At 44.5% G+C, this 21,858-nt stretch overlaps 4 protein-coding genes across 10 annotated transcripts in view; 2 read left to right on the forward strand and 2 right to left on the reverse strand.

Moving 5' to 3' along the window:
• LOC117586976 (four and a half LIM domains protein 2) overlaps positions 1 to 14,033 on the forward strand; it is a 53,564-nt gene extending 39,531 nt beyond the window's left edge. For 5 of the 7 annotated variants that reach the window (XM_034277363.1, XM_034277365.1, XM_034277364.1 and 2 more), the window contains 5 exons: positions 4,995 to 5,195; positions 5,753 to 5,927; positions 12,437 to 12,606; positions 12,668 to 12,854; positions 12,926 to 14,033. In XM_034277363.1, the coding sequence (XP_034133254.1) occupies positions 4,995 to 5,195; positions 5,753 to 5,927; positions 12,437 to 12,606; positions 12,668 to 12,854; positions 12,926 to 13,083 (891 nt within the window). In that variant the 3' untranslated portion in view covers positions 13,084 to 14,033. Of the gene's footprint in view, positions 1 to 4,098; positions 4,459 to 4,994; positions 5,196 to 5,752; positions 5,928 to 8,526; positions 8,668 to 11,216; positions 11,449 to 12,436; positions 12,607 to 12,667; positions 12,855 to 12,925 lie in introns of those variants that run through there. The other 2 variants (XM_034277366.1, XM_034277367.1) reach the window with 2 other exon arrangements.
• Positions 14,034 to 14,149: 116 nt separating this feature from the next.
• On the reverse strand, positions 14,150 to 14,890 carry LOC117587153 (proteasome subunit beta type-4-like). Its single transcript, XM_034277658.1, has one exon. The coding sequence runs from the start codon at positions 14,888 to 14,890 to the stop codon at positions 14,150 to 14,152; it is 741 nt and encodes a 246-aa protein (XP_034133549.1).
• A 2,178-nt stretch (positions 14,891 to 17,068) lies between these two features.
• On the forward strand, positions 17,069 to 17,975 carry LOC117586985. Its single transcript, XM_034277382.1, has one exon. The coding sequence runs from the start codon at positions 17,342 to 17,344 to the stop codon at positions 17,900 to 17,902; it is 561 nt and encodes a 186-aa protein (XP_034133273.1). The 5' UTR covers positions 17,069 to 17,341; the 3' UTR covers positions 17,903 to 17,975.
• A 515-nt stretch (positions 17,976 to 18,490) lies between these two features.
• LOC117586983 lies at positions 18,491 to 21,176 on the reverse strand. The gene is made up of 3 exons (XM_034277381.1): positions 21,034 to 21,176; positions 18,990 to 19,991; positions 18,491 to 18,931 (listed from the first exon to the last, which is right to left on the reverse strand). Exons 2-3 carry the CDS (start codon positions 19,981 to 19,983, stop codon positions 18,771 to 18,773), a joined length of 1,155 nt encoding a protein of 384 aa, XP_034133272.1. The 5' UTR covers positions 19,984 to 19,991; positions 21,034 to 21,176; the 3' UTR covers positions 18,491 to 18,770.
• Positions 21,177 to 21,858: the final 682 nt, after the last annotated feature.

Genomic DNA, 21,858 nt, shown 5'->3' on the forward strand with positions numbered 1-21,858 from the left:
AGGAATTTTTGTAGTGCCTAAAACTATTTTCAAAGGAAGCTTGTCACATGAATTTGGTGTATATGAAGGGTTACCAAAAGCGACAAAAGATAAAAGGAATGTTAAGCCTTAATACACGCATGAGGCAACAAATTTCATAAGTTTCAATGGGGGGAAGACAACCTTGCCCAAAATGAATTTCTAAACAACTTTCTCCTAAAAGAAGACGCCAAACCGGCTGCTTCGTGTGCCCAAAAGTATGCTAATCCCACAAATGCATTTCCTTTTTGTTGGCCAAAATGTGAAATGCCAATTTCATTCATTGAGATCATTATTTTGTTCGCTTAGATGTCAACCCAAAGAACACACACGAATGTACTCTTATGAGGCATATCCCATGCATTTTTCATTGTTTTGTTTTTTTCTACTGAAATGCTGCCAAAGGCCAAAGGAGAGCTGCGTCTCTCTCTCTCTCCCCCAAAAAAGATAACAAATTATTTTGGCGACTGTCAATCCCGCGTGGTTGTGGGACAGGGGGGGGGGGGAAATTCTCTTTTTAAAATTATTTATGACAGGCCGAACAGGAAAGTGTGTCACTCGTGTGATTTGTTTATGCCGCTCACTTTGGCTTTGTTCTACACTTTTCCACACTTTTCCATCTCCTGTGCTCCATCATTTCGGGGATTTATTTCTGTAAAACTCATTACGTAATGCATCCAAAGTGTACAAAACAAATGGCGCTCCCGTGTAGCATTGCCAAAAATGCTGCCAAAAAGTCTTATTCAATAGTTTTGTGTCTTTGACATGAATTCATTTTTCTTACGGAGGCGCACACTTAAAAGCCTGCGGTCTTATATATTTTCCATCAATATATGTTTGTCTTATATATAGAGAACATTTACGTATTTGTGGCTCAAACAATCTACCGCAGAATGTTCACTTGAAATTCTGTTCTGAATGGATAAGTTTTTCTGCTTTTTGTGTGTCAGTTAAATGAAACACCTTTCTTCCAAAACATTTGCTGCTGCAGAACATTTGCTTCTTGCATTCTCAAATATACTAAATATTTATGCAATTTATTCTTGGAATTCCTCAATAAATTGGCAAAAAGCAAACCTATAAAAATGTGCCAAATGCTCATCAAATTGTTGTTTTGGCGCATTTGGATCGTAGACAAACTTCAACTTGAACTTATAGACCCCCCACTGACATCAGCTGTGCCTCGGGCAACTTTTCCTCCGATAAAAAATATAAAAAATTGGAAAATACATACGAGTGGCTGCAATACATACATATATGTGAATTTATGACCCAATTAACGCCTAAACGCCCGCGTGAAAAATGCCAAAATAATCGTAATGAACAGAGGCAGCAGTCGCGGAGAGCCTCATGGGAGCTGTGGAGTGGAGAAACGAAGGAGGAGCAGGCAGACACCACCGCCTCACCAGCAGCAGCACACAACACGCAGCACAATTTTTATCAAAAGATTCGCGAACTGCAATTTTATTTATAACTGAGAAGATTGCATTACACACGCAGCCAACTTCCCCTCGATTCATAGCTCCTGGTGGCTGTGGCTTATGTCTGTGGCGAAAATAGCAACAACGTCTAATATACTACACATGAAATGCATTATTTTATGATCTAAGAATATATATGCTTTATAGGAGCGTATGGGGGGGGGGGGGGGGGGGGGGGAAACTCTTTCATATTATGGCCATGTTTTCTTATAGTTTCCACAACCGCCTTCCAATTCCGGCAATCAACAATTATTATCTCCCCTGTCACATCTCACATGTCTTGGCCACCTTCAGCCTTCAATGTTCTACCTTAATGGATTCTTTCCATTATGGAAATCCCCCTCTATTTTCTGTGTCTCTACGTCACTGGCCGACGGCTTTATTTTCGCATAGAGCCCATAAATCCCCATCACATCGGAGCAGTGAGGGAATCAGTGATTCAGTTTACAACCCAACATTTTGATATTTCAACAAACTGTAAAATATGCATACACCGCCGTATACTATATATATTTTTTAATATTTCTTTTCGTTGCGGCCAATTTGCCAGAACATTTTGTGTTTCGTTGATTTTGTTTATTATTCAGATGATTTGGGCTGTTTTTCAACTAGTTGTAGTTCTAGTTGATGGCATGGTGCGACCTAGAAAGGGGAGAGACCTTGTTAGTTGCTTTCTACCACTGAACTGTCACAATGACATTTTGTTGGCCTTTTTGGCCGACCGCCTGCCAAACCCATTGCTCTCCTTGGCCGACCTGCCCTTAGGTGTCGCGTCCATTTGTCTAATGGAAATTGGCATTTCTTTTTGCTCTTGAATAAACACTGGTTATTAATTGGCTGCGAACGGATTGAATATGTGATTTGTAAAGAATTCTCATTTAATTGAGGCGTGTCAATAATCACAGAATTCACAGAATACTGAATAAAGCCACAGGGAACCTATCTCAAATCTGTTCTTTGGGATGGAAATCATGATAAAAGTTCCTTCCAGCTCTGATGTAAAGATTTTTGCAGATAAATATAACTTAATTAAGGAAACTCTTACACAAAGGCAGACACACAATTATATTTTATTTACCTCATAAAATATTAGGCACAAAAGCCATTCTGCAAGTACATTTTGTACTTTTGAAAATCAGCCATCAATTGATATTTATTTTGATAATTTTGCCCTTGAATATTCAGAAACGTTTCAAAGTCTCCTCTGTTTTGCATTTCCAACCCAAGAAATTATTTGTTCAACTATTTCTCACCTTTCGATCCGCACAAAAAACACACCTGTTGTTGGCCCGTTTCAGTAAACATTTTCTTACCAGTTTTGGCATTTCAATGATGTCTGTGTGCTGTAAAACGTTCGTATAAAATCAGCAGAATCAGAAGAATGCCAAAAAGCACTGCCGTAGATTAATATTATTACGATAATGTACCCACGCAAAAGCCTAAAAGGCTGAAGATCAATTAAAACATCTATATGGCCCACGCCAGAGTCCAAAAATACCCCACGGGTGCGATAAGTGCAGGAGGCACCAGAGTCAGATGGGTATAATAATACTACCATCTAGCAGATCCGCAGGTCAGAGGGGTAGAACCAGCAACAACAGCAGACAGAAATCATTCGAACCCATAGCAATTTATGCTCCATTGGGGATGGATCGAGCCGTGTGTAGTGCAGTGTGGATAGGGCAGGGCTGCCGCCTCCACTCTCTCTCTCTCTCTCTCTCTCTCTCTCTCTCGAGATGTTTGTCTGTATGTGTGTGTGTCTGCGAGTGCTACTTGTGTGTCGTGTGCACAAAGCGCCAGGCAGAAGGCAAAAATGGAACTAAAAACATCACACAACATTTCGTTGGGTTGAAAAAATTGAAAATTCGGAATACCCATTGGTAGTGCAAGATGGAGAGAGGGTATATTAAATGTTAGAAAATATATGCTAGAGGGTAAGAATGAAGAACTCATGTTTAAATGACTTGACTTTATTCTACATTCACTCACGAAAAAACCGGAAATAACCTAAGAAATCCACTCAACTTTCAATGAAATCTTCAAAATTCTACAGTACAGGGTATCTGGAATGTCTTTCCTTCAAATTCTTTGCCATTAAATCTCTAAAATGGTTATGTGCCGCAGCCGTCTGAGGCAGGTGTGCCAGCCCTCTACGCCCACCTTTTGGCACCTGAACCGTAATTCCTCCTTAGAGGAGAAGGCGTAAAATATCGCTAACAAATTGGCAAAAAATTTGAAGAAAGCATTAGCCCAGAGATGTGCATATTACATGCACATTCAATAATGCCGTTAATTATTGGCAATATTCACATTGTCTGCCGCCATCCATCAACCCAACGAATTCCTCTCCCGATCCACCCATGCATGCGTTCGCGTTCGCGTTCGCTCTCTCTCTCGCTCTCTCTCGGCATGCAATCTTATGGAAAGAGAGCGCGAGGCGTGACGTGGATCCCTCTCTTTAGCCTGCTGGTCTTGCTGCTGTTGCTCTCCGAGATTTTATTTTTACACATGGCTGCTGCGAAACTAGATACAAAGCGAGCAGAGGCTCTGGCAGCGGACAATATTCAGACTGGTTCGAAAACATTTTCGGAAACCGCTGCGCCAGTTGAGATCGGGATCTCGGCGGCAAAGTTCAAACGTTCTGGGACCCCGAAAAGAATCCTCAAATCGAATCGAAACGAAACGCGTTTTGCTCCTGCACACAGAAACGCGTACACACACACACACACACACACACGCAGCCATAGACAGACAATAATTATAGAAAGTTTAGTCGGTCATTGGAGTGTGAGGGGGCAGTGAGAGGGCTAGGCGCGATGGCGGACGTGGAAATTATGCAAACCGTGCAAACGGAAGTGAAGAAAACGAAAAAGGTCAAGAAGTCAACGTCATCGAAACGTCGCGAATCGGAGATCCAAATCAGCGAAGTGGAGGTGGACTCCACCATCGAGGAAAGGGGGTAGGTGACGTGTTTTGTGAGCAGTTCGTAACCGACAGCGCATTCCGAAATATCCAAAAATCTAAATCTAAATCCAAATCCGAAAACGAAGAAACTGAAACATTTTCCCATGTTTTGGTGTTCGTTTTTCCATCCATTCATATTTCTGTTTTGTTTTCCCAACAACCAAACAAGAAAAAACCATTCCAAATCCATTATACTCGTACATTTTCCAAAATTAAACTCAAAATTCCAACAAGAAAAGATAAATTCAGTCCAAAAGTACTCTCGCATATCGAACTTTTACAAAACGAAACACACGTTACTACTCAACTTTCCTCGGCAAGACCGTTTACTAAAAGGTATCCACAAATGTCTATCTGTTTCCAAAATATACAAATACATACGAAAACGTACACCAAGCATACACACACAAACACCAAAAGTTACACTGCACAACACAATAAATACAATTGGAATACTTTTCCTTCCGTTATTTGCTCCTCTTAAAAGCGATTTTCTATACATCTGCCACAATCTCTGTCTCCGTTTTGCAGTTAATTTTCAGTGGCGAGTACACAAAAGCCATGGACAAGGACTGGCATTCGGGCCATTTCTGTTGCTGGCAGTGCGATGAGAGCCTCACCGGACAGCGGTACGTGATCCGGGACGATCATCCGTACTGCATCAAGTGCTACGAGAATGTGTTCGCCAACACGTGCGAGGAGTGCAACAAGATCATTGGCATCGATTCGAAGGTAAGTTTTTCCCAATGAAAACCATATGTGGAGCCACAGGCAAGAATCCATAAAGTGGGTGCACAGACAGACAGGCACATATTAAAACAATAAATACATTTTATGGCACATCATTCCCTGGAGGCCCACATGAAACAGCCAATAAAACCCCAAAATATCAATAAATGTTTGAAAATAGTTCGAAAAAACATATCAAAATGCATAGATTGAAATTGAGTTGATTTTTAATGTAGCAAAATTGTATGGGATGGGGTCTTGCTGTGAGTTTTATGTTTCTTTTATGAGTCTAGTCATAATTTGTGTTAATTACAGCATGAAAATAGATCGGCAAAGGCAGGAAAAACTATTAAAACTATTAAATTGAATAACCCACAAAGGGAAATGTGTAAAATTCGAGTAAAGTTTTGAGTATGAAGAACTTTTCCCCTTCTCGGCTATCAGAAAACAGACAATAATCAAGAAAATATTAAAGAAATCAGCTCCTTGGCCAATCTAAACTATTTTAGTTCGAAAGTTCCTCCATTAATCATCCCCTTTTCTTATCTTTCTACCCACAGGATCTGTCGTACAAAGACAAGCACTGGCACGAGGCCTGTTTCCTGTGCTTCAAGTGCCATCTCTCGCTGGTGGATAAGCAGTTTGGGGCCAAGGCCGATAAGATTTACTGCGGCAATTGCTACGATTCCCAGTTTGCCTCCCGTTGCGATGGCTGTGGCGAAGTGTTCCGTGCAGGTGAGCAAATGTTTCCCCTAACTTTCCGTGCGGCATACTTCCGGGCGCGCTGCTAAATGTGGCAGCAACATTTTGCGACTGTGGCTGACAGAATACCGCTACGGGCCAAGATCAGTTAGCAGAAACTGGTTCCGAACAGGTGGAACACATCTTCATGTGTTCCTGTCATATCGCGAGCATTTGATCAATTTATAGTGCCCCCATGCCAGGGGAAATTAATGGCATTTGCCTGCCATTAATTTGTTGGCCATACGGTACAGTACAGTAAACAGTCGATAAAATGCACATCAGAGTGTTTATATACCGCCTTGGTGTTCTCTCAGCTGAGTGTGCACTGTGTCATGTGTGTCGAACCTGCCACACTCGAGTGCGTTCATTCGAGTGCAACGAGAGAGCACAGACCAGACCCAAATGTTTGCACAGCTCTGCTCTCGGGAGGGGGAAGATGCTTACGTAAGCGCATCTGATGTCTACAGTTTTTGGAGTCCAACTCTCTTCGGAGTGACGTCTGTTGAATGCAAGTTCATTGTCAGACTGGGTACTGCCGCCTGCCACTGTTATGGCTCTCAGACTCCAGCCTACGCCAGACCCTGAAAATACCCTTCAACTCTCTCTCTCTCTCTCTCTCTCTGTGTGGTGGCAAGGTGTTTCTGTGCTCTGGTTTCAATTGTATCGCAAATAAATATGACAGAAAGACAAATACAGAATGTGAGGTGAACTGTTGTCAGTGAGTGATAAATTTATGGCTGATAAATGCCCGCAGATCTCCGTTCCGAGCACGTTCCAAGCAACACCCATACTGCTCTCCGATACGAACCGCGACGACCCCTCTCTGGCACCTACCAAATTTGGCTAAAACTGGCCGGGGGGCCGTGACACTTTCGCGTTAAGTTAACACAAGGTTGCAGCGTACCACGCGTTGCCAATGAACGTGTAGAACAAGCGGCAAACAGGCAACAACAGGCCACAAATACAGGTAGATGTATTGAGATACTTTGCACTGCACTTGCAAAATATTATACGATATTTCAATGTCAGCCAACCCACACACACACCCAATGAACAGACTTCCCAGAGATCACACAGCGAGGCAGGGGGGGCAGTGACAGATACACAAAGATTTACGACTATATCGGAGCTGCCGATTCTGTGTTGTGTTGTTTGTCAAAGGTATGGATCTGTGTGATTGACAGTCAGTCCCGCTCTTCGGTTGAATGACCATTTTCAGGCATTAACTAATTGTCAACTTAACATTTCAAATGCTAATTAAATACTAGTATTAGCTGATTACTGATTTATGGCTAGAACATGGAACGTTAGCTAACAAATCTGCCTTCGGTGCCATGAAGATCCCCCACTGAGATGCCCCCCTTTAAGTACTTTTAGTCCAGACACAACCATGACTCATTTCCAAAATAAAAGCCACCAAAATAATTATAAATCTCCCAGTCTCTTTCTCACTTGCCTCAACCAGCCGGCCAGAGATTTTGAGAGATTTTCAAAGATTTTTATTTCCATGGCACATTTTTTGTGTTCCTTTTTGATTTGTGGCTTTTAAATTGGCTGTTGGTGAGGTTCGGGGGGATTCATTAGAATGAATAATGATGATTATAATATGAGAGGAGAAGACGCAGAAAACATTGCGAATCAGCGGGAATAATTAAATACTTTTTTGTACAAATATTTGGCAAGCAAAATGGAAAGGAGCAAAAAAGATCAGCGGCATGCATTGATTTTATGTACATTTCAATGGGAAAAGAGCTATAAATGACTTGCCACTGTAATGGCTGGACTGTCCCTCTGTTTTTTTCCCCCCAAAATGTTTCCATTATTGCACAACTTCCAGCCCAAAAACTTCTATTAAGCAATTACTCTATTAGTTCGCTAATTTACGTCGTTGATTGATTTGCTTTGGTAGCCCATCGCGTAAGGAATCCCACGTACTGTGGCTCATCCAACGCGTGTCGTGCCATTTCCGTGGATCGAGCGAATTAATCAAAAGCGAAACAAAATGAAATTGACTTGGCATCAACGCCTTCGGGGCGTGTGTGTTTTGTGTGTGCGGGGCCAGAATTCATTAGACAACTGCAATCGGCAGCCAAAATGCCACTGGGCGTTGCAATTAGATTCCGACTTTTAGTTGACATTTTCCCAGTGCCATAATGCATAATGGATGCGCACTTGAGTATCGGCAAATCTGCATAAACATGCTGCTGCTGCGACAGTGTCATTCCGTTCATAATTGCTCCCTATGCACAGCAGGCGGAGATCGAAGATTGACGTCGCTCTAAATGGCACCTCGACTAACCCTGGACTGCCTTGCCTTAACGGGCAGCGGCAGGGAAAACAAGACGATCTCTTGTCGAAGGCGGCATGCAACAAGCAGGCACGAACTTAAGTTCCACTCACTCGTATTCCATTCATTCATTCCAGAGTCAACTCAAACTTAACTCAATTCTAGTCGAGTGAAATTGAGTCTCTCTCTCTCTCTCTCTCGCTGTCGAATAAACTGAACTCCGTTGTCTGTTGCTGTTGCTTTGGCTGTTTCGGTTTCGGTTTCGTTTTGGGCCTTCGGGTTTCAGTCTCAAAGCGGCTTTCAAAGCGCGTAGAATGTGCCGCGGCTGTGTGCTACAGAATACAGAATAAATAGTGCTTTTGCGGGGCAACGTGTTGCATGCGAACTTTATTGATTGCTGCATAAACTCTGATCTTCGCGATATAATAAAGAACTTGAACAAAAGTATTTCCGCACTTAATTATCCATAATTGAGAGACACAAGCCAGAAGCCAGAAGCCAGAAGCCAGACATCTCTCGATTATAAACATTTTTGTGTTTAAAGAAAAATTCACTTGTAAACAGCGCAAACGAAAATGAAAAGTGTACCCGGCCGAGATCTCTGCACTCTCAGTCTCCTTTGGGGCAGCCCACACTGCGTATACTTAACGCTCACACATCCTGTGTGCGGCATACGTAACATGCACAGCCCACACACGCACACACGAACACATTGCACAATTTCCAGGTGCAGGTTGCAGCTGCAGCTCCCGCCTCTGCTTGGTCTCCGACTTCCCCCCCCCCAACCGATTCTTGTCTTTGAATCAAATTCATAACTAGAGAGAGAAAGAAATTTGATGGCAAATCCAAAACCGGAAACAGATTTGAAGTCGTTTTGGGATGCATTTAGTGTCAAGCGACGGCCAAATCGACGTGTTCCACATTCGTAAGCGAACACCTCGGCCACACAGCCAAATGGAAAACATGTAAAAAAGAGCCCCTGCCCCCGCACCCGCCCCCGCAACAGCCAGACATGGAATATGCACACGCAAAGTGGAATTTCTTTCGATTATTGCTGCGGCTGTCTGTTGTCATTGCAATTGAATATCAATTCAAAATGAAATCGAACTGGAAAAACGCTTCAGAAACTTTCAATTGAATGCCGTAATTGTTGCTCTAACGATTAAAGGGAAACCCATTACAGGCATCATTCCGCTTCCACTCAATTGGCCAACCAATTGGAGAGGCTCTGAGCTACTCTGAGCTTGGGATAATTAAAGATCCTATCGAACCACTCGAGCCACAGCCAAAAAAATAAAAGGCCAAAGCTGAATGTCAATCGTTGTCTTATCAAAACACAGCAACGAACAAGCAAATTCAATTTCTCTTTTCACGGAATCCCAAAAACTAATAAATCCGGCAATCCGACCAGCATTTGTCTGTCTTTTGGTCTGCTTGCCCTGCGGGTCAAAGTCAAAGTCAAAGATCTCTTGCAGCGAGTGAAAATCAAACAGAAAGAAAACTTTGTCAGCGCTAAATGAAAACCTCTTCCTCTTGTACTCGTACAGTAATTTCGCTGATCCGAATGCTATTGGTCTCTGGCATTGCAATTAAAAATGCAGACCATGCACACGGCCTAAGGGATTTCGAATTTTGTTGTGTTGACAAATGCAAATCGAAATCGAAATCCAAATCCAAATCCACTTTCATTTTTAAGGCTGTGACACTCTTTGGGCTGGGTATATTTCGTTTGAGTAAATGACATCAATCACAGCGCTTGCACGCACACAGCCACACACAGTCATCGACCTGTCAATATATCATTATCTCAATGTCTATCCACTTGACCTCAGCAGCGGCAACGTTTGTTGTGGGCGTCCGTCTGCGATCAGTGGGCGACGTCTTTGGGTATTTTGTGTGACTGACAACCCATCACAATTAGTTATAATTATGTTGGACATTCGGGGCTATAAATAAGCGATGCTCCACCAACATTTAACCGCAAAAGCCATACGAACGCTGACGGTAATCCAACACGGCTGGGATCGAACTTTGGCTATGGCTAAAAAAGTGGAGCAAAATTGTGGAGTAGTTCATTGATTCACTGATCTTTCATTTCATCTTAATCCACTCTGTAGAACATAAAATAGATCTTAGCTACAGTTTCCTTTTCCTGTCTTTTGTAGTTGCTTAATTTTTGTCTTACATCATCCAACCGATTTGTGAGGTTTCTTTTTCAATCTCTCTCCCTCTCTGCATCAGCATTAAAATTGCTTAGCTTTGGGGAATTACTTCAACATTCTTTGTGCCACATACATACATATCTCTCCCTCGCATCTGTTTTCGTGCAATTGTGTGGGTTTCTTGTTAAGATATTCTATTTTATTCGTACAATTCCGTGCTTCCTGTGCGCCTCCAGCTTCGAGCGAGCTTTGAGACAATTTCCTGCTCTCTGGTTATTCAAGCAACAGTTTCAATCGTGTTACACACAAAAAAAGTTAATTATTTAATGATTTATGATCAGCTGGCAGTGGTTTTTGCTGTTGCTTTTCATTTCCATTATGGCCAATTAGGGTTTTGGATTTTAGATTTTATTTATAAGCATTCGCTAAGTTTAATGAAACTTGTTATTCGGCAAATGATGTCATAGAGGAGCACGGCAACGCCTTGAGAGATAAATGAATGGTAGAGTGAGACTTGGCGTCGCCAAATTTGTATTCCCTCCCAAATCTAGAACCAGATCCAGATCCAAAAGATAAGGCCTGCTGCTGCTGGTTGGTCTTCTTTTTGGTCAAATTAATTGTGGAGTGGGGGGGCTCGAGTCTTTTGATCGCAGAAATTGACCCACATCGAGGCGAAACGATCTATTAGCTGGCTGTTTTCGTGACTTATTAAGCAAGTAACTTGCACAAGTAGCTGCAGGAATAGAGAGCAACGAAGCCACATCTGGGGTACACTTTTCATTCGTTGTTTGGTGGCTGTTTTACCATCTATTGGGTTACCCCTTGGAGTAGCATTTGATCATGACCGACGTGGATGTGCTCAGCTCGAGAATGAAGTCTCGATTGCATCTGCAGTCAAAGACCATTGGTGCGGAGCGCATTAAGAAGGCCAAGGATAACAACGAGGACATTGCCGTGCTGAGCATGTTCCTGCCAAATGCCTCCGCCGTGGAGGAGAATCGCAATTTCTATTGCCAGCTGGGCGACTACTGCCGCCTGGGCGATCCGCGTGCCACCAAAGCAGGTAATCCCGCACAAAAAAATAACAGTGGAGTCATAAATTACTCGTATGTTAATCAACGCCGGAATGATACATCATAATTTATCATTATTATTGCCCGAAAACTATTCAAATTGGCGGAGAAGAAAGGAACCGCCCACAGTCGACAGTCTCAATAGAGCCAATAGCGTCATCTTTATGGGATGATGTGGAAGATGTGAAAGATGACTAACCAACCAATGGACCTTTTATGGAAACTCTGAAAGCAAGCTAGACACGAACTCTGTCTAGATATTTGATATCACAAAATGTAGGGGCTATAAATGAGGGTATACAAATCGGCAGAAGGGGAAGAAGAACTGCTTAAACTTTCCCTAAGAAATTAAAGAACAATTTTCAGCCAGCATAACCCGAACATTTCCACACAATTAGCCGCTCTAGCCTACATTTCCGTGCCTTTTCTTTGCCATTGTGTCTGCTTATTTTTGGCAACAGACTTTTCGAACACGCAATAAATAAAGTCAGCAGAACATTAAACAGAGCTCCGCCAGTCGCTAAAATGTCTTCCCTGGAGTGGAGTACTCTTATGGCAATAGCTTTTGTCTAGGAGACTAGCCGTATATTTGCGTAATTTCTGCATTAATTGCCAAAGACTTCAGCAGAGAGAAAAAGAAAGAGTTAGAGAGAGAGAGAGAGAGTGGGGGCGTGACAGGCACCCCCACCCTGGGAGAATGTTGCATGTCTGGCAAACATAATGGGGGAAAAGTTTTTGTTTTGTTTCATATTGAAAATCCGATTGTCTTCCATCCACTGATTGAGTGTGCCCTGAATATGTCGAAGCCATGTCGATGGCTGGAAATTGAGGGTTTTCTCTAGATTAAATCGCAACCAGAGCTGGGTTAGTGGCAAAGTTGCAAAGTTCAAGGTTTCAGCCCGCAAAACAAAAAGCGGAAATTGATTGAGAAATAAATTGATTTCACCCTCCATGAAACTCTTCTTGCCTCTTTCGCAGGTACCAAGAAAATGGAGTACAAAACCCGGCAGTGGCACGAGAATTGCTTCTGCTGCTGCGTTTGCAAGACGGCCATCGGCACCAAGTCGTTTATACCCAGGGAGCAGGAGATCTACTGTGCCGGCTGCTACGAGGAGAAGTTTGCAACGCGCTGCATCAAGTGCAACAAGGTAAGGGAATCTGGAATTATCTGCATATGAGATGTTCTATATTAATATGTATTCCTCTTAGGTAATCACCTCTGGTGGTGTTACCTACAAGAACGAGCCCTGGCATCGGGAGTGCTTCACCTGCACCCATTGCAACATCACGCTGGCCGGCCAGCGATTCACCAGTCGCGACGAGAAGCCCTACTGTGCCGAGTGCTTTGGCGAACTGTTTGCCAAACGCTGCACGGCCTGCGTGAAGCCCATAACAGGTGGGCATAGGGCAGGGCTTTTTCCCTGCAAAGCCTTATTTTTATTAACATTTGGATGGCTTATTCCACAGGCATTGGCGGCACGCGCTTCATCTCGTTCGAGGATCGGCACTGGCATCATGACTGCTTCGTGTGTGCCAGCTGCAAGGCCAGTCTGGTGGGACGCGGCTTCATCACCGACGGACCCGACATCCTCTGCCCCGACTGTGCCAAGCAGAAGTTGATGTAAGGATCGGAACGGATCGGTGGCGCAACAAGCGGATATTAGCCATAAACCCATTCAACGAAATTATGGATCAAATCATGAGGAAACACACACTTAAAGGGGAGAAATATTACATATACAGAAGTATATATAAATATAAATGTATTAAAACGATATACAAGAGAAGATAATGCCTTAAAACGTACATTAGAAATGATGAGAAATTAGAGCGAAATGTTGAAGGAAGCAGAAAGGAGAAAGGAAAGTCCTAAAGAATCAAAAGAAAATTATATACAATTTTTGTAACATTTCAAATTGATAGATAGTCCTTGCTTTATCTGCACCATCAGAGATTGTATAGATATTTATAATTTGTAATTGCATTTCAAGGCGAAATCAAAATTCACACAGCAAACAAAAAAACAAAAGAAAAAGCACACAAAAAAAGAAGGAAGGAAAGGGAGGAGAGACCAATATGAATTACTGGTACCATTTGTAACTACACATTGTTGCCGCATTGAAAAATGTATGTTTATTTATTTATTTTAAGTTTTAACCAAGCGACAAACGGAGTGCCACACATTGTTGGAAGAGTAGGGATTGAAGAGAGTGGAGCCGAAGAGAAGAGTAGAGTGTCTTAAAACAGTTATATTAAATTTAAAAAAAAAAAGGAAAAACGCCACACGATTTTTATGTTTGATGTGAATTGTTTTGTTAATTAAACAGCAACACACACGCACACACGCACACATACACACTCCCACACATGTCCTAGCAATTTAATTGTTTAGTTATTATCATTTTCCCTTCGATAGTTTTTGCCTTGCTTTGCCCACAGGAGGGCGACTCCGCTACTCGAAGCACTAATTACACACACAAACAAATAATGATAATTGCGACACAACATTATATCAAAATGTCCTTAACTACTTAATGAAATTCAATCTAAATAAATTAATAAATTATCAACCAAATTGTTTCATGTGTCTTTCGAGGGAGAACTCAAACTAAAGAGAGGAACAGCAACATCAACAAAAATCGCTCACTTGATTTTGTATTTGTGTGCCTGTTTGTTTGTATTTGTTTGCTTCTATTGCGGTCTACTGTGGCGAACGAGAGTCCAGTCTTCATTCACCTTGTAGGGCCCCTCGATGTGGCAGCCGCTGGCAGCGCAGAAGCCCACCGTGTAATAGGGAATAGCACGAGAGTCGCGATAGTGCAACGACTCCATGCCCTGCCGTATCAATGCTATGGCCTCCTCCTCCGTAAATTCTCGGTCCTTTGGCTTCTTGTCACGCACCATGGGCAGAATCATATGCTGGGCTGCGTCAGTGGTAGCTACGTAGTCCTCGACCTGGACGCCCCGAAAATCAATGTAGGATAGGTAGGGACCTGCATTTGGTTCCATGCCACCCACAACCACAGACACAGGTGTAAGATCATTGGAACTGCGGCGAGCGTATGTGATTTGCCTCAACCAGCCGGCCAGAGATTTGGGTTTCATTTCCGCGGTGTCCTGGTAGATGCGATCCGTTATGACCTGTGCATCAATCGTACGCTTGAACATTTGGATGTCGGCAAAGTCACCGCTTCCGCCCATTACAATCTGCTCATTGATTTTGAAAACTCGATCCACACTCTGAAACCGGGGCATCGACCCATAGTGGACACAGGTGTCGGCAGCAACCACGACCCCAGTGTCGAATCGAATTCCGATTACGGAGGCTCCCATGTTGATGGCCACTCGACCCGGGTCTTTATTTAACCCAATGAACTTCAGGAACTCGTCCACTTGCTCCGTGCTGGCCCTTTCATACTCTTGGTTGTTCATTTTAATTTTTCGATTTTTGTGTGTAAATATTTCAAGAGAACTGAGATCACTTTTCGTTTCTTAATAGAAAAACGTCTATACTAAAATTGATCTGGCCTGCTAAATCCATAGACTGTAGTAAGTATATAAACAAAAGGTGCTAATTGTTGGGACGTCATCAAGTCAAAAAAAGACATTTCATGCAAAACTACGGCGAGCTTCGGCGAATAATCTACGTAAAGTAAAGGTTTCTCCTCTCTCTTACCTTTTGGGCCATCTCATATTATATGATTACGGTTTTCGTTGCAAGCATTTGCTGCTCCTGTCGCTTACACACAAATTTCGACGATTTTGTGGTTACGTCGGACGGATAAACGGGTATATTAGAGTACGTAAACGAGCGACGATTTTGGAAAGAACGACGGCACGAGATTGCATTTTTGGGTGGATTAATATAAGGTGAGGCATAACTTAACAATCTCGTGTGAAAACACTAGCAATAGAGAGTCAGATCACCTAGACCTCTTCTCACCATGCACGGAAACACTTGAAAAGAGATTCGACTCCCTTTCGCTCCTTTCTTATTGCTTTTCACCTCTTCTTTACATTGGGTATTCTCTGCAACTGCCAGGCATTCTGCCTACACGCACACACACAGCCAGAGATCACGTGAAAAAAATTAGTTTTCCAAAATATATGCTTACACACATGTTGTACATCAAATGCACAATTGGACACTTTTCACTTTTCACTATCACTTATTTCCTTATTTTGCCTCAGCCTCTTTGCGTTTCGAATTCCATTCGGGAGAGCGTCCACACGATCTTTTCTTAGTTCTTCTCCTCTTCTTCACATTAGGTATTGGAGTGGGAAAGGGACACAACTCTGCGCCGAAAATTTGCACACACATTGCCAGGGATACACTTAACACTTCACTTTCAAGTATTTCGCCTTCGCCGCTCTGCATTTTGAATGCCATTTGGAGGCTGCTGCCGCCTCTCTTGATCAGGAAGTTGTTCTTGCAATAAATCACACTTTTTGAACACTTTAAACACTGCACACTACACTGCACTACATCACTACATGTCGCCTTCGCCGAACTGCCTTTTAGATGCCATTTTGCCGCCTCTCTGGATCTGGAATTTGTATATTTTGTAATCACTGCACACTACACTACACACACACTTCACTTCACCACTGCGCGACAATTTTCCCGATGGATTTTTCATCCATTTCCCGATTTTCGCGACCCGAACCGCGGAGCTGACTTAAAACCACGCGCTTTTTCCGGCTGAAAAAATGAAAGTGAGAGTAGAACATTCCATGCTCTCCTTCTTCTCCTTCTCCTACTCGAAGAGAGCAAGCACTTGTCAAAGAAACGGTGAATGGCTTTAAGGGGTAAGTGCTCAGCACCTGGGTTGGCAATTGGTGGGAGAGGGGAAACGAAGCTGAGAAAAATGGCCGAAAAATTGAAAGTGAGAGAGCGATGCAGTTTTAAATGCGTATGAAGCTTACTTCCTAGAACATTCCATGCTCTCTTTCTGCCTAATTGCTCTCTTTTGTCTTCGACTTTTTTGTTCTCCCCTTCTACTCCAAAAGAGCAAACGTTTGTGTTTTCATAAGCGAGTTGTAAATGCAACGGTAAATGGTGAGAAGGGGAAATCTGTGCTGCCAGACCGTTTGCAATGTTTTCTTATCATGTCATCTTAATATTAATTATCTTAATGATATGATAATGCCCAAAAGTATATCATGACTTATTTGTGTGTCCAGTATTCACGCCGCTGTTACTTTGTGTGGCAGTTAACTGGGGGATGCCTCATGTAGAAATCATGTAAGCAAACGTGTAAACTACATTCCCTGTGTCGCTGCCATGTAGCTTATTTTAAATCGCATTTTGATACATTATTTTTGGTCTATAATTATATTTTAAACATTAGTTTATCTGACAAAACTCAACTCACTAGAACTAAATGTTTATCAGGTGCGAGTGCGAACGCATTAAATGCCTTTCCAGGGAATATAACACTTTCACTGCACACACAGCAATCGAGTATCGAGTATTGGCGAAACGCCTGCCTGGCTTTTTGGGGCCAGCCGGAGAATAATATAACAGTTAATTGACAAATAAATGCAAATCAGTAACTCAAACATCGCAAACGACTCAAAGGCACAGACAAAGCGCAGCGAGAGCGCGAGGCAGGGGGCACGGCACGTCTCAGGTGCGTCGGTCCGCTGTTGTGGCCTGGCCAAGTGCCAAGCGCTTAAACGGGCCGCGCAAAGGTAAATACAAATAGCACTCAATTACACTCAGGGTACCTAAAGCAGTAAAAGAGTCACAACAAATGTTAAATTGATAAAAAGAAGCGCAGCGGTTGGAATAAGTTCGTTGGTCAGTTGGAAGCCAAAATTAGTGCAACGACAGGCGACTGCCAGTGCGGGTCTTCAACCACTTTACCACTTCACTGCTGAATGATGCAGCTGAATCACATAGCCGTGGGCCTGGTGCTCCTCTCCTCAGCCCTGCAGGCGGCCATTCTGCCGCTGACCCGCATCGACAAGGGCAGTGTGGACGACCAACCGTTTGCCTTGGATACGGAAAAGTTCGGCTATCTGGAGCTCAAGCCAAATGGGTCTATGATCCTGAGACGTGGCCCCAACCAGAGCGGCAGTAATCTGCAGAATCTCCTGTTGCTGTGTGGAGTTTTGCAGGCCATCAAACAAGGCCAACCACACCCACACGCGCATGGCGATACGAAGCTCAACATCAAGATCTACGGCGATGGAGTGGAGCACAAGTTCCCCCCACTGCTGGAGAACATTATTCAGCGCATACAGACGTACTTCTCCGTTTACCGCTACACGGACACCAGTCAGCCGGTGCGAAGAGAGGAGTTGCCCACTAAGCAAGCCGCAGAGGGGGAACTGGAGCTGGAAGTGGATTCCACGACTGTGCGCCCTGGCGAGGAGGATGATCTGATAGCCATCGGTGAGCAGGATGCCTACATTACAGTGGGCGAGGGCGCAGATTAGATTCCCCCGCTTGGATAATGTTATTTATTTCATATTTATGCACACTCCCCCTAGCTGTAAGCCAATAAAATGCCGTTCCCCAAGTACCCAGATTTGCCCAAGTTTGGGCACGTTCCGTGAGTGTTTTGTATGCATGGGACAAAAACGAATGTTTTTCCCGTGTAATATGTGCTCGTGATTTGGAATTTTGCAAACTGCGCAAGCGCAACAACAGTTTTTTGGGGGTCATTGTCATTGCACAATATGCAAAGTTGCTGAGAGCAAACTGCTCATAATTGGGTTTGCTTTCGAGCATAAAGAGAATGCACTCTAGTTGGAATTTCTCACCATACATTCCACGAATTGCATTACCCCACCCACTAAGAGTTCTCTCTTTCTCTCCCTCTCTCTTCTGCCTTTTTCCTTACATTTTACATTCACTTTTTTATTGTTCTGTTTTACTTTTTCAATGTTATGGTTAATGAATATGTAATGATGATGATGATGATGTATACGAACTGTTCGTGATGATAATTAAGTATGAATGTCTCTTTTCCCGTTTCGCTGCTGCTGCTGCTGCTGCTGCTGCTGCTGCTGCTGCTGCTTTTGTTAATTAATGGCTGGAAAATGGAAAACTATGTGCGATGCAATGCGATGCGTGTGTTCGGTGTGTTAGTAATTAAATATACGCTTGTGGGTGTATGCGGAGCGGGTGGTGTGTGGTATGTCTGTGGTATGTGGATGGTTTATGGTGGGAATAAAATAACCCCCAGCTCAGGCTTGTTGTCTGTCCAAGCCGAGCATGCGATGAGAATCAGTCGAAGAACCAAAGCTGCCCATAGTAGGAGTGAGATTCAGAGATGCGTTCTGCGGGTTGGTGGACGTACATCTAGGCCTGTGGCACAATGGGAATGGCAATGGCAATGCTCTCAGCGGGCTCTGACTTGAGTATCGGCTGCTGCTGCTGCTGTTGCTGCGGCTGCGGCTGCTCGATGGGCTGCTCGGCGGATATGGCCTTGATCAGTGGCTCCTCTGGCAGTCCCTTGGCCGCTGTTAGGTAGAAATTTGTTGACAAAATGGTGTAAAAAAGTACTGGCTGTCTACTCACGCTCTTCCTTGATCTGCTCCTTGGCGATTTCGGGGCTCTGCAGCTCCTGCTTGATGGCATTGCTCTCCAGCAGGCGTCCAGCGAACTCGGCCTTGGTAGCCTGTGGCTCTGCGATGATTGGCTGTGGCTCCAGTGGCTGCTCCTTGAGCAGTGGCTGCTCCTTGAGTAGAGGCTGCTCCTTCAGTGGCTGCTCCAGCGGCTCCTTCTTCAGTTCAAGCTCTGGCTTCAGCTCAGCCTTGACTGCCTTCAGTTCCGGCTCTGCCTTAACCAGCTCCAACTCCTTCTTCAGCTTCGAATCTGCCTTCACTTCGGGCTCGGCCTTCACGCCAGTCTCTGCGGTTGGGGCCAGCTTCACGGCTGCCACGCCAGACTCTGCCACAACTTCTGGCTCCTGCTGGATGCTGCGTGCACGGATGGAGGATATGGGCCAGGAGTAGACGGGAGTGTGGACCACATCGACCACTGGATGGGTGTGGTACACCTGCGGCAGGCTGTAGAAGTGACGCGCCTCGGCGGCAATCAGTGGCTGGGTGTTGGCCGGCGTCTCAATCAGCTCCTCCTTCTTGGAGCCGCCGGGGAAGAGGGCGGGGAAGAAGCCTGCACCGGCGGTGGCGGCGGCTGCGGCAGCATCTCCGATCTGTCCCGACGCCGTCTCGACGCCCTGCGACACCTGCTGCTGTATCTGGTTGGCGGTCTCCTGCACGCCCTCAAACTGCTTGCCCTCCAGTCCGCCGGCGCGGCCCGAGCCCACCGTGTCCAGCACGGGCACCACCGAGGCAGCTGCTCCGGCCGGCACGTACACGATCGTCTCCTCATGGTGGGGCGTGGCCACACGGGCCAGCGGCGAGAGGCCGTGCACGTAGCGCAGCGTCGGCTCCAGGTGCACCTGCGCCTGCGGCGTCACGATCACAATGTGCTGGGCCGTCGGCTCATAGGGCTTGGCCTGGCCGCCCAACGCTGCCAGGGAGAGGCAGAACAGCGCAAGGAGGAACATTCTGCAAAGGGGTGAGCGGGGGATCAGGGGTAAGCATCGATTGGATCGGATCTACAACTCCTCCTGCTCCTCCTGCTGCTCCTGCTGCAAACTGGTCTAGCCACTGGTCTATTTATAGACCTTCTCCATCCACCAAAGTCCATTCTAAATTTAAAACTACTTTGTGCCTCTCTCTCTCTGTGTGTGTGTGTGCTGCAGGACAGGATGCACCATGGCTCGAGTGCCTATTAACCGGTTTGCCAACTGATTGGCCAGCTCGGCATCGCACTTCTAGTGTAGAGACAAGCTAATGACCAGAAGCTGCTTTATGGCTTCAATCTGTACTTGCCAGTGGAGCTTCTATGCCCCCACTGATTGCCAGCAAAGAGCGTTCTTTGTGTGTGGCAAGTTTGTTGCTTAAGTCTTTTGTTGCGGCACGAAAATAGCCAAAGACTTTGGGTTGTACTCCTGTCATCGATATTATGCAAGCTTCTACATGTTTCCCAAACATTTCAATAGAATTTGATGGAAGTATTTACACAGCAATCAATTTATTTACTGACTTCAATGGCTGCTCTCACTTTGATTATGAAAGTAGAACGAACATTAGGCGGAGTCGCGCTGTGAATATGTCTGCTAATATATTGTTCTTTCAATTTATAATCTGCAATAATATATATTCAAGATTCCTATCAACAATAGAAACCAAGCAAGTTTCTGTCTAGATTTTTGGCTCTTTTGTGTAGCTCTAGCTCGAGGGCATTGAAGTTTTTGTCCATTTTGCGAGCACTTAAGTTCAACTAAACGATAATTTCTCTATCAAATCTCATAACTCTCCACAGCATCTATGGAACTCAGACACATTCCCCCGAGACGCTTCTTTCTAGTCACACTTTAATGTGTCTTTTGGGCTACTCAAAACCCTCGCTTGCAGCTTATTTAAGCTCCATAAAACCAAATTTACAATTAAATGCTCAAGAACTAAGCCTAGACATGCGCGCACACAACTTTCTCGGAGCGTGTAAATGTGAATAGTTAGGACAAACATAAACCCAAGTTGGATGGCAGAACTTACCTTTCAGTCAGCGTTTGATGGCCTTTCACTACTTTCCCAACAGCTAGGCAGGCAATGCGAGGCACACAGAGACACTTTAATGGGCACACAAACTACACGAACCACAAGCGGAGATACTTCTTGAGGTACTTCTTGAGATACTTCTGCTGCTGGCACAATGATTGCTGGTTGCGGTAGGGCTGGTCTGGCGCAGTCTCTTCGGGGTTCAGTCTTCAGTCTTAACACGGCGACCACTTCAAGGAAACTGGTGGCCAATGCTGCCTGGCCATGGCCTTTTATAATGTGCGCCACGGACTGACCTAGCCCAAGAACAAAGAACCTGAGCCCCAACCAGAAGAGCTGGAAATGCTGCAGCTTCCCGCAGGAGGGGAGCATCTGGGCATCTGAGCTGGGTATGGAGTTGCCAGTCGATGGCCACAAAAGGAGCCAAAGCCAAAGCTGGCTAAGCAACAATAATAGTAGGGGCAGGGGAGAGACTCCACTTCTTCCACTTTTTTTTGTCTGGTTTCAGGTTCTCTGCAGATCGGCAGATGGTCAACGTAGATGCGGTTCGTCTCGGCTTTGGTCTTGCTCTTGGTCTTGATCGTGGCATTTTGGTTTGTGTCTCCTTGTGGCAGCTCTGAAGTTTGTTAAACCTGCCGCGTAATAGAAGTCAAGCATGGCCGGGCGATTGCATTGAAGCCACATTGACAGCCCGAGAGCTGGGCTGGAGACTGGCAACTGGTTCAGGTGCAAATTGAATGCAATGCGTTTCGTTTCGTTTCGTTTCCACTCCCCCCCTCCCCGGCAGCCATTTAGATAATTTATTTTCATGTTTTGCT

Source organism: Drosophila guanche, unplaced genomic scaffold (genome assembly GCF_900245975.1).
Source record: "Drosophila guanche unplaced genomic scaffold, DGUA_6, whole genome shotgun sequence".
Taxonomy (NCBI): domain Eukaryota; kingdom Metazoa; phylum Arthropoda; class Insecta; order Diptera; family Drosophilidae; genus Drosophila; species Drosophila guanche.